The 12251-nt window shown below is 41.3% G+C and overlaps 1 protein-coding gene across 2 annotated transcripts in view; it reads right to left on the bottom strand.

Annotated features, from left to right (window-relative positions):
- The window catches only part of LOC111950567 (H(+)/Cl(-) exchange transporter 5), a 26276-nt gene extending 14293 nt beyond the window's left edge, over positions 1–11983 (bottom strand). The window contains exons 1-3 of one of the 2 annotated variants that reach the window (XM_023968227.2): positions 11914–11983; positions 11124–11258; positions 10811–10959 (exon numbers count right to left, since the gene is read on the bottom strand). In XM_023968227.2, the coding sequence (XP_023823995.1) occupies positions 10811–10959; positions 11124–11250 (276 nt within the window). In that variant the 5' untranslated portion in view covers positions 11251–11258; positions 11914–11983. Of the gene's footprint in view, positions 1–10810; positions 10960–11123; positions 11259–11690; positions 11799–11913 lie in introns of those variants that run through there. The other variant, XM_023968226.2, reaches the window with a different exon arrangement.
- Between the last annotated feature and the right edge of the window lie 268 nt (positions 11984–12251).

The raw sequence follows: 12251 nt of genomic DNA, 5'->3' as shown, positions 1-12251 counted from the left end.
AAATAATGTGTGTGAAATGCTTGATAGTGTATGTGATGTAAACAGAGGTCTACTTTCTTGGGGACCTGAATATTGCATCCATTACTGCATCCGTAATGGGTCTGCGGTCAAACGACCACCCCTCATCACTGTCAAATGCTCCCTAAAACACTTCAGCGAGCAGGCCTTTCTAATCGACCTGGCCCGGGTATCCTGGAAGGATATTGACCTCATCCCGTCAGCAGAGGATGCCTGGTTATTCTTTAAAAGTGCCTTCCTCACCATCTTAAATAAGCATGCCCCGTTCAAAAAAATGTAGAATCAGGAACAGATATAGCCCTTGGTTCACTCCAAACCTGACTGCCCTTGACCAGCACAAAAACATCCTGTGGCGTACTGCAATAGCATCAAATAGCCCCCGTGATATGCAACTTTTCAGGGAAGTTAGGAACCAATATACACAAGCAATTAGGAAAGCTAAGGCTAGCTTTTTCAAACAGAAATTTGCATCCTGTAGCACAAACTCCAAAAAGTTCTGGGACACTGTAAAGTCCATGGAGAATAAGAGCACCTCCTCCCAGCTGCCCACTGCACTGAGGCTAGGAAACACTGTCATCACCGATAAATCCACGATAATTTAGAATTTCAATAAGCATTTTTCTACGGCTGGCCATGCGTTCCCCCTGGCTACCCCTACCCCGGTCAACTGCCCTGCACCCCCCACAGCAACTCGCCCAAGCCTCCCCCATTTCTCCTTCACCCAAATCCAGATAGCTGATGTTCTGAAAGAGCTGCCAAATCTGGACCCCTACAAATCAGCCGAGATAGACAATCTGGACCCTCTTTCTAAAATGATCTGCTGAAATTGTTGCAACCCCTATTACTAGCCTGTTCAACCTCTCTTTCGCATCGTCTGAGATCCCCAAAGATTGGAAAGCTGCCGCGGTCATCCCCTTCTTCAAAGGGGGAGACACTCTAGACCCAAACTGCTACAGACCTATATCTATCCTACCCTGCCTTTCTAAGGTCTTCGAAAGCCAAGTTAACAAACAGATCATCGCCCATTTCGAATCCCACCGTACCTTCTCCGCTAAGCAATCTGGCTTCAGAGCTGGTCATGGGTGCACCTCAGCCACGCTCAAGGTCCTAAACGAAATCATAACCGCCATCGATAAGAGACAATACTGTGCAGCCATATTCATCGATCTGGCCAAGGCTTTCGACTTTGTCAATCACCACATTCTTATCGGCAGACTCAACAACCTTGGTTTCTCAAACGACGGCCTCGCCTGGTTCACCAACTACTTCTCTGATAGAGTTCAGTGTGTCAAATCGCAGGGCCTGTTGTCCGGACCTCTGGCAGTCTCTATGGGGGTGCCACAGGGCTCAATTCTCGGGCCGACTCTTCTCTGTATACATCAATGATGTCGCTCTTGCTGCTGGTGATTCTCTGATCCACCTCTACGCAGACGACACAATTCTATATACTTCTGGCCCTTCTTTGGAAACTGTGCTAACTAACCTCCAGACGAGCTTCAATGCCATACAACTCTCCTTCCATGGCCTCCAACTGCTCTTAAATGCAAGTAAAACTAAATGCATGCTCGTCAACCGATCGCTGCCCGCACCTGCCCCAGCATCACTAATCTGGATGGTTCTGACCTAGAATATGTGGACAACTACAAATACCTAGGTGTCTGGTTAGACTGTAAACTCACCTTCCAGACCCACATTAAGCATCTCCAATCCAAAATTAAATCTAGAATCGGCTTCCTATTTCGCAACAAAGCATCCTTCACTCATGCTGCCAAACATACCCTCGTAAAACTGACTATCCTACCGATCCTCGACTTCGGCGATGTCATTTACAAAATAGCCTCCAAAACTCTACTCAACAAATTGGATGCAGTTTATCACAGTGCCATTCGTTTTGTCACCAATGCCCCATATAATACCCACCACTGCGACCTGTATGCTCTCGTTGGCTGGCCCTCGCTTCATACTCGTCACCAAACCCACTGGCTCCAGGTCATCTACAAGTCTTTGCTAGATAAAGCCCCGCCTTATCTCAACTCACTGGTCACCATAGCAGCACCCACCCGCAGCACGCGCTCCAGCAGGTATATTTCACTGGTCACCACCATAGCCAATTCCTCTTTTGGCCGCCTTTCCTTCCAGTTCTCTGCTGCCAATGACTGGAACGAACTGCAAAAATCGCTGAAGCTGGAGACTCTAATCTCCCTCACTAACTTCAAGCACCAGCTGTCAGAGCAGCTCACAGATCATTGCACCTGTACATAGCCCATCTGTAAATAGCCCATCAAACCCCCATACCGTATTTATTTATTTTGCTCCTTTGCACCCCAGTATCTCTACTTGCACATTCATCTTCTGCACATCTATCACTCCAGTGTTTAATTGCTATATCTTAATTACCTCGCCACTATGGCCTATTTTATTGCCTTACCTTTACCTCATTGCAGACACTGTATATATACTCCCCCCCCCCCCTATTGTATTATTGACTGTTTGTTTATTCCATGTGTAACTCTGTGTTGTTATATGTGTCGAACTGCTTTGCTTTACCTTGGCATGGTCGCAGTTGTAAATCAGATTTTATTCTCAACTAGCCTACCTGGTTAAATAAAGGAGAAATAAAAACATTTAAATATTGACTGGTTTTCATCAAGCTGTCCGCTCAAGAGGAAGCTTCTCACTGTAACCAGTGCCTGTWATCTGRTTCAGGTTATTAATCAACCTACCAGGGTGTTTACAAACAATACAGGAACAAGATCATCAACATGTATTGATAACAATTTTACTAATACTTTGTTTGCAAAGCTGTATCCATACCCAGTGATCACAATATAGTGACTATATCCAGGAAAGCCAAAGTTACACTATTTTAGGCCCAGCTTTTGTATACAAAAGATTTTACCGTGACTCACTTTCATGATGTTTAAAATATTTGTTCATCACTTGATGAATTTATGAAATTGCTTCTTCTAATTATTGATAAACATGCACCTGTTAAGAAACTGACTGTTAGAACTGTTAAGGCTTGATGAGGAATTGAAAAACTGTATGGCTGAAAGAGATGGGTCAAAAGGAGTGGCTCATAAGTCTGGCTGCATATCTGACTGGCTGACTTACTGCAAATTGACAAATTATGTGACTAAGCTCAACAAAAATAAACTGTATTAAGCCAAGTTCAATGATATAAATAATTATGAAGTAAAAAAAAAAWWYTTTTTTACTTCTTTAAATGAAATTATGGGAAGAAATACAAATTCAACTCCATCTTTCATCGAATCGGATGGCTTATTCATCACAAAACCATTCGATGTTGCCAATTATTTTAATGATGACTTCCTTTGCAAAGTGGGCAAACTTTGGCAAGAAGAAAAAGAAAAGCATTGTAAATTAGAATTTTGTAAAGTTCGTGTGGGAGAGGTAGAAAAATTATTATTTTACCAAACTTGAAATTTGTTAATTCATTTACAGAGAAATAGCAAAGAACAGACTTTCAGCATGCTTATAGAGAAGGGCACTCAACATGTACTGCACTGACACAAATGACTGATGATTGCTTGAAAGAAATTGATAAGAAGATTGTGGAAGCTGTACTGTTAGATGACCATAACCTGTTATTGAGAGAACTAATGTTTTAGGGCTTTTCCAACTCTGCCATATCGTGGATTCAGAGCTATCTAATAGAACTCAGGGAACCCGATGGTCACTCTGACAGAGCTCCAGAGTTCCTCTGTAGAGATGGGAGAACCTTCCAGAAGGACAACCATCTCTGCAGCACTCCACCAATTAGGCCTTTATGGTAGAGTGACCAGACGGAAGCTACTCCTCAGTAAAAGGCACATCACAGCCCGCTTGGAGTTTGCCAAAGGCACCTAAAGACTCTCAGACCATTAGAAACAAGATTCTCTGGTCTGATGAATCCAAGATTGAACTCTTTGGCTGAATGCCAAGCGTCACGTCAGGTGGAAACCTGGCACCATCCCAACGGTGAAGCATGGTGGTGGCAGCATCATGTTGTGGGGATGTTTTTCAGCGGCAGGGACTGGGAGACTAGTCAGAATCGAGGGAAAGATGAACGGAGCAAAGTACAGAAAGATTCTTGATAAAACCTGCTCCAGAGAGCTCAGGACCCCACAGTTTTATGACAGCAGGAAAACTCTCTCTCCCACTCTTTCAGAAATGGAAGCYAAATCCCTTTGTTACCACAGAGAGACATGGCAGTACGGTAACATCAAAAGGTTGAGTAATAAAAAATATTTCTGTAATCCAAACAGTTGGAAGGGTCCGTGGGTACTTAAAGAACAATAATGTCTAATTCATTACTAATTTGTGATGTAACTAAGGACAGTAGAACAACAAAACTCTCTCTGAATGTGTATATTTCCCAGTGATCAGATTCACATCTAGATGTTGTGGAACTTAAATGATTAAATATGAAACTATTTGTGAGAAGATGTAATGTGATGTTAGCCTTCTAAATGAGATAATTGTTTTTCATACGATGTCTTAACCTGTCAGTGAGCACGCCCACGTGAGCACAGACATTATGCCAAACATCATGGAACGCCCCTTTTCCAGAGTGCATAAAACCCCTTGTGAAGAATTAACATATCAGACCAGCGGGACCGACAGCGTGAGCTGGAAGGTACTAAATGGTTACAATGAAACTTTCAACAGAGAAGAAGAAATTCTCTACAGCTCCATGCTCTCTGGTCTATAGCTATATGTTGAAATGGTTGGCAATTTAAATGGCTACCACTTTATAGACCAGTTACGAGCAGCGCCAGCTGAATACGTTACAAATTAGCGATGCACGATATATCGGTGAACATATCTGAATTGGACGATATTAGCTAAAAATGCCAACATCGGCATCGGTCCGATGTCTAGTTTAACGCCGATGTGCAAAACTGATGTCAGAGCTGACGTGCATACCTAAATAACGTAGGTACATGATGTAATGACGCCACGTCAAATGTTGCGCTTCACGTGCAACACAGCATTCCTAACTTAGCCCACAATGTCTGCTGTGTGGATCGAGCAGTCATCAAGTAGTTATTTGAAAGAGTAAGAACATTTCAGCGAGACAACTCAAAATGTGAAAGCCATTAACGCCAAGATAATGGAATTCATTGCCCTTAACAATCAACCGTTCTCTGTCATGGATGATTTAAAAAATATATATTTTTACCTTTATTTAACTAGGCAAGTCAGTTAAGAACAAATTCTTATTTTCAATGACGGCCTAGGAACAGTGGGTTAACTGCCTTGTTCAGGGGCAGAACGACAGATTTTTACCTTGTCAGCTCGGGGATTTGATCTTGCAACCTTCCGGTTACTAGTCCAACGCTTTAACCACTAGGCTACCTGCCGGTGATGTTGGCTTTTGCGAACTGGTCGAGCAACGGTACACACTACTAAGTGTGCTATTTTTCAGATGTTGCCCTACCGGAGTAACACAGTAATAGCGTCACTGCTATTAGCTTCACGACTGACATTTGGACCAGAAATATCAGCCCCATGAGCATGCTGAGTCTGACAGCACAGTAGGTCGTCGAGGATTTCGTACTGAGGAAAGTCGTATTGCATGCTCATGAATGTGCTGGTTGTCATACCGCTGCTGCCATTTCAATGGCATGTGAGAACATGTTTGAAACATGAACACACTAGCAAGCTCCATTCAAACAACTGACTGGAGAAATAAGCTCATCAACTGTGCCTGTAGCAGACGTGATACCCTCTGTCATGGCATTGAAACACCTGCTCAATAAAACTGCCGACACAGGCTGTGAACAAGCGATTCGGTGGCACTCTCCCTTTACTGTGTCGCCACCATGCTCGATGCTAGGTACAAGGACCGCTATTTCGATGCAGACAAGAAACRGGGTTTACATGAAATGTTACATACACAGCTGGACAAGATGGACACAGACACAGTGACAGCGCGMACCGAGGAAGAGWGGCCACGGACAGACAGAGCTGAAACTTCACYGCTTGACATGTATGATGAAATCCTGGTTGAGAATGAACAAATGAACAACGAAACAGCACAGCAAATAAGTGAAAAAAATAGGTTTTGATTATGTTTTACTGGTAATGGGGACATACGTAAATGCCAAAAAAATAGCTTTTTGGTCAGTGTGGTGTGTGTGTGTAACCTTTATTGAACTAGGCAAGTCAGTTAAGAACAAATTCTTATTGACAATGATGGCCTACCCCGGACGACGCTGGGCCAATTGTGTGCCACCCTATGGGACTCCCAATCACGCCTGGATGAGATAAAGAATGGATTCGAACCATGGACTGTAGTGATGCATCTTGCACTGAGATGCAGTGCCTTAGACCGCTGTATCTGTGTGTGTTAACTATTTAACTGTACTAGAATGATTAAAAGGCCGCTAATATCAGTGCATCACTATTACAAATGATTAAGAAGTCTACAAAACGAAAGACTACACATTCAGTCCTCAGCTGAGCGCCACTATCCAACACACATGCCGAAAGACAAAAAGGGAGAACCGCAAGCATCGCACAAAAGATAGGGGGGGAAAAAGGGTGAAATKCCAGATCTTCTGTCTGAAATGCCAGTTCGCTTTGCGTTTCCTGGCAGTGAGGGACTGCGTCAAAGACCATCACGACATGCACAAGCTACGGTGAAAGTGAAATCTAATCATCTACACCTGGGATGTAAAACGAACAACAATGCCATTTTTAAATAGTTCGGCTTATTTACATTTTTTGGACCTTTTTTTTWGTGAAGGACATGTGTCTAACCAAGTTTGAGTTTGATAAGACTTTTTATGTATATCTGTTGCTTTTATATTGTTTGTGTAAACAGTTCATTTGTATGTGGGACCAATACATTGGATATGCCTAGGCTAAACGTTCAGCTACTTTGGAGAGGTTGAAAAAACACTTGGATATCCCCTGTATGTCCCCCGACACCACAACAATGTTTGAGAGAGGTTGGTGTTGTAGACATTAGTTTTTATAGTGAATAATAACTTTTAGGCACATCCAGTGTGTAAAAACAGTGAAATTTCCACATTCTGACACTTTGGAGAGGTTGAAAGGACACTTGAATGTACCCTGGATATCCCATAACACCACCACAATGTTTGTGAGGTTGATATGGTAAAAATKTTGTTTTTATACTGAACAAATAGCATTTAGGGATTGCAAATATGTAATGGCACTGAAATTATCTAATTTAGAGACATATGCCACTTTAGAGAGGTTTAGGGACACTTGAAAACGTCCCGTGACYACACCTGACACCACTTACTAAAACATCTGCCCATTTCTAGTTGTTAGGTCTATCAATACCATTTTTCCCCTGATGTTGTTCACATGTTGTGGAAGCCATCTGATGTGTTTCCAGCTCTGGGAATCAATAATTCACTTCTAGCCTGTCAATGAAAGATTACTTAAAAAAATAAAAATAATAATAAAACAGTTATTTTGTGTGTGCTTGGTCTTGTGTATTCTGAACTATGTAACTCCTATCTATCTTCTGATCATTTCCTCATAATCTCCCAGATGTTTTCTTTCCAAATATACCACGTTTTGGCAAGTCAGAATCATGTAATTACACATGAATGGCAGTTACTTGTCTATTTTGGCGGAAATCTAAATTTTTACATTACATTTAAGAGGTTAAGGACCAAACAATTTACAGGTCGCAAAATAGTTGGGAGGAGATTTTTGATGTACCGATTCCATGGCACATGGTTTACGAACTGATACACAAAACAACACTGGATTCAAAACTTATATTCCATTTTAAATTAGTATACAAAATTCTTGCAACCAATAGAATGTTATATAAATGGGGGATACAACCATCCCAGCTCTGCAGATTTTGCTGCGAAGAGACAAAACCATTAGATTACTTGTTTTGGTACTCCCCATAKGTAGCTTGTTTTTGGTCACAGGTTCAGGAAAGGGCTGAAAAATGGCATTTACTTGGTGCTAACTCTTAAAATAGCACTGCTGGGTGATTTGGGAAGTCATAGTCAATTGATAAGCTGGCAAAATGTATATAGTATGCATAAGCTTAAAAGTGTTGTTGTCCATTAGTTTACTCCAATTAGGGGAGGGGTGCTAGGGTTAGGGGAAAATAATAAGGAAAATATATAKTTTTAAAATGTTAATATTATATATATATATATTTACAAAAATATATAAATGGGTGATTGGAAATGCAGACAATTACATTGATAGAAGCCACAATATAACTGCAATATTAAAGCTGATCAACCTATTTTTTTAAAGAGTGAAATTGATGCATACATTAATAACAGTAGACCAAGGTTGGATTACTGAAAAGGAGAGGGATTTCCTCATCACCCCTCACCCAGTATGTTCAGCTTACTATGGACTACCTAAGATTCACAAGGATCTATCTGATCCTCCTCTGAGGCCTACAGTCTCTGGTAATGATAGTCTCATGGAACCCCTATCCCAATTTGTCMATTTTTTTCATTAAAAAGTTGGTTCCTTCCCTCCCAGCATTCAATATCGACACCACTGATGTGCTAAAGACCCTTGAGGATGTCCAAGTTGAATGTAATGATATACTTATAACTATGGATGTTCAAAGTCTTTATACAAACATCCCCCATGCAGAAGCCCTCTTCCACTATCTATAGCAGATACACACCCTGAAGGTCTGCTGCCCCCTTCTGGTTTTATTTGGACATTAACAAAAATGGCGTTATTAACTTTGTTCATTATGCTGGCTCTTTTTACCTAGAGTATGAAGAATACAATTGAACAAAGCTGAAATAAAATGGAAAGAATATTTTCTCCAAACGATTTGAGGGAGTATGCACATGCAGCTAGTCTGTGCTGAGCATTAGGAAATAGGTATTCCTATATGCTTAATTTAGAGTTATTAATGTAACTTTGGTTGTTCTACAAACGTTGGGCTATGTTTGGATTTTGAATACATTGTATGGCATGATGCGACTAATGATGATTTGAAAAAAGGTCGCTTGAAAGGCATGAGCTCTGCTTTGTTTTTTGCGCAGGCTGCACACTACATCAGTCACAATTTGACAAGCACTTGATAATGCCTAGAATTTCACAGCGGCATCCCCTTTGTGTGTCCTTAATTCACCCTAAGAGAATCCATGCAGTAGTGCCCTTCTTCCTAAGTGCTGCGAGCTCCATCACATGATCGGGTCTTTCTCACAGGCTACAAGTGAAGACAGACACATCGGGGACGCAACTGCACGCGTCCTTATCCAATTCCAAGATGCATATTGAAAATATTGGAAGAACTGTCCACATTTACTTTCATCAGCCAACAAGATAAGTAGGCCTAACAAACAGCAAAAGCACTAGCCTATGTCAATCTACTATCCCCCATAGTGCAAAGGTTGACCTATTCTATTCTGTGCGAGAAATAAATATTCCAAACATAGTCTGGGACAGTTGTGGGATACGATAGTTCCCAAATTAATCAGATCAGAACGTTTAGCTTAAAATGTTGATAAACTATTAGGCTATTTCTTCACATTATAAGCGCAGCAATGCGCACATGGTAGTAGGCTATAAGTGCGAACGTTCCATTAGCGGAAAACACCCTTATCAAAATGCAATTATGCATGTAATGCTTTTATTATAAAGGTGCATTTTTATGGTGAAAATTATCTTCCCCAAACTTGAAACTCACGCGCTGCTTATATATGTTATCAATGTTGATCCAAGATGGCATAGCAGTCGGACGTGTGTTTTTGKCTTGTCCCCTCCTGTCCCGTGTAAACATAGTTTTTTCCTGTATGTTTTGTTTATTCCATGTGTAACTGTGTTGTTGTCTGTGTCGAACTGCTGTGCTTTATCTTGGCCAGGTCGCAGTTGTAAATGAGAACTTGTTCTCAACTAGCCTTCCTGGTTAAATAAAGGTGAAATAAAAATAAAAATAAAAAATATGCTAGTTAGGCTCTACACACCTTGTAAAGCGGATTAATGTGCTTCATTTTAAGAAGTTATTTGGCCACTTTAGTTGTGATACAAACCTTATTAAAACATTTAGGCCTATGGGCTAGGCTACGTGAGGTGTGCGACTATGATTCGAAAAAGTCGCAAAAAAAGGCATTGTTTCTTATGCTGGGTATCATTCACAAGTGATAATATGTAATTCACAAGTGATAGGCTAATATTATCACCCATCAGACTATTCTTGATTTAATATTCTATACATATACTAAAGAATATATTTGTGAAATTTGTTCTGATTTAGAATGGACCATTATCATGCACCTGCTTTATGCACTTAAATAGCGAATGGAGGACACTTTTCCACGTGGTTTATTTTCATGTCAGCCAGGTAGGCTATACTCCTGTAGTAAATATAAGCAAAGTTTTCAAATATTAGGAAAGTTGAGAAATAAATAGTAGGCCTAGTCTATAGAAAGCTGATCCTCTTTTTAGTAGAGACCATCACTCTCTCTTTTCTCACGCAATTACATAGTCTATTGAAATGTTGCACAACATGAGCTCATGCACTCTCATGGAGTGTTTGATTAGATTTTCAAATACATTTGCATTGATGTCAGTGTGATTAGAGGGACAATAGAGTGCTGAGTACCAGGTAGTTAGGCTACGAATTACCAAGTTTGGTAGGCTATGAATGACCATGAGCAGCATYAGAGCATGGAGAAGCGAAATTACCATGACCGTGGAAATTTGACTGCCTTCATGACTCGTGACCACCGGTGTGGCTGTAATACGGTCACCACAACAGCCCTAGTAAAGAGTTAAAAGAACAAGGAAGTAAATAGTTGTGGGTCACCTCTCTGTGGCGGTCACGGTCTTTGGACTTCTCCCGCACCCAGTCTATGGTGTTAAAGTCCTCATAGGTGCCCACCCCTGGTACCGGATCATCCAGCAGGTCCATCAGCTTAGGCACCCCGTTCACCTCCTCCATACCTGGGTTATCCCCTGGATGAGAAGGGAGGAGAGACGTGAGGATTTAAAAGAGAGTGTCACACATTCTGGTGTGAAATAATACAAATAAAATAACACATTTGCGATAGCCATGTCTTGTTTTGGCACAAAAGATGTGTGTGTAAAATCAATACAACACAGACAGGCCTTGGCCTTACCAGAACCTTTGTCTCGGTCCAAGGGTGGTACATCCTCTGTGGTAGAGAAGTCTAACGTCGCCCCTGCTATCTCCACCATGTCCTCGTCACTTGTGCTGCTCTCGTTGCAATATCCGGTGTTATCCATCGAGAATCCTAACGGAATACACACAGAATAAGGTCAGGGTCCAAAAGCAGAGTTCAAAGGAATCCTCCACCTAACTAACGTTACATTCGCTAAACTAGCTACATATGGGGGCCGAGACCTAACGAAGTGAGCTAGCTAACGTTGGCTAGTTAGCTCCGTCTGTTTTAATTTATTGTGTTCGACAGGCTGTTGTGGTTAGCTTCTAGCTAAATACTGACTGACATCAACCCGTCTGTCTCCAACCGGCATGGCACCTAGCTAGCTATTTATTTAACGTCGTTAGCTAACTAACGTTAGATAGGTGGTTGGACAGCTAAGTTAACTAGCGCGATAGCATCAGCCACACACTCATAAACCTTGATAGCAATAGTAAGCACAGAGCTTCCTGTGCAAGCACATACTATTGACATATTAATAAAATAAAATAAAGTCGTTATTACTTCGTCGGATGGATTTCGACAGAGAACTCTGCTCTGTTATAATCCTATCGGGTTTTAACCGAATTCCAACAACTTCCTGCCACGACAGACATTGAGAGCGGATCCCAGATGCTAATACTGATCAGTTTATCGTTGATTGATTATCCTTTATTTTCCCAAGGATTCTGGCTAGAAACCAGTCACAATGGAAATAGAGTAGATTTTAATTGACTATTGAACCCACCAGTACAGCAAACAAGGATCACATTATGCCTTGTCCAGTCCCCAAACTCATTGCCAATGATGATTCCCTCCCGTCACACACAGACCTGTATATTTGCATGTATGCAGATGACAAAGTTAACAGCATTAAGTATTTGGGTGTATGTTCATTATTGAAATCAAGCACTATTTCTTCACGCATGCATTGTAGAAGGTTCAATGACTCCTCAAAACCAACAACCTCCTTGTTGTCTAGAAAATAAACACAGAACAGACAATGGTGAGAGTTACAATCCTAGAGTACCCTCAGTTGAATAAATCAGACATTCCACAGTGCATATGTAGCCTAGTGACCTTTCC

The sequence above is a fragment of the Salvelinus sp. IW2-2015 genome, linkage group LG23, assembly GCF_002910315.2.
Source record: "Salvelinus sp. IW2-2015 linkage group LG23, ASM291031v2, whole genome shotgun sequence".
Lineage (NCBI taxonomy): Eukaryota > Metazoa > Chordata > Actinopteri > Salmoniformes > Salmonidae > Salvelinus > Salvelinus sp. IW2-2015.
Note: the sequence above shows the minus strand (reverse complement) of the source record. Positions and strands in the feature narration are given on the sequence as shown.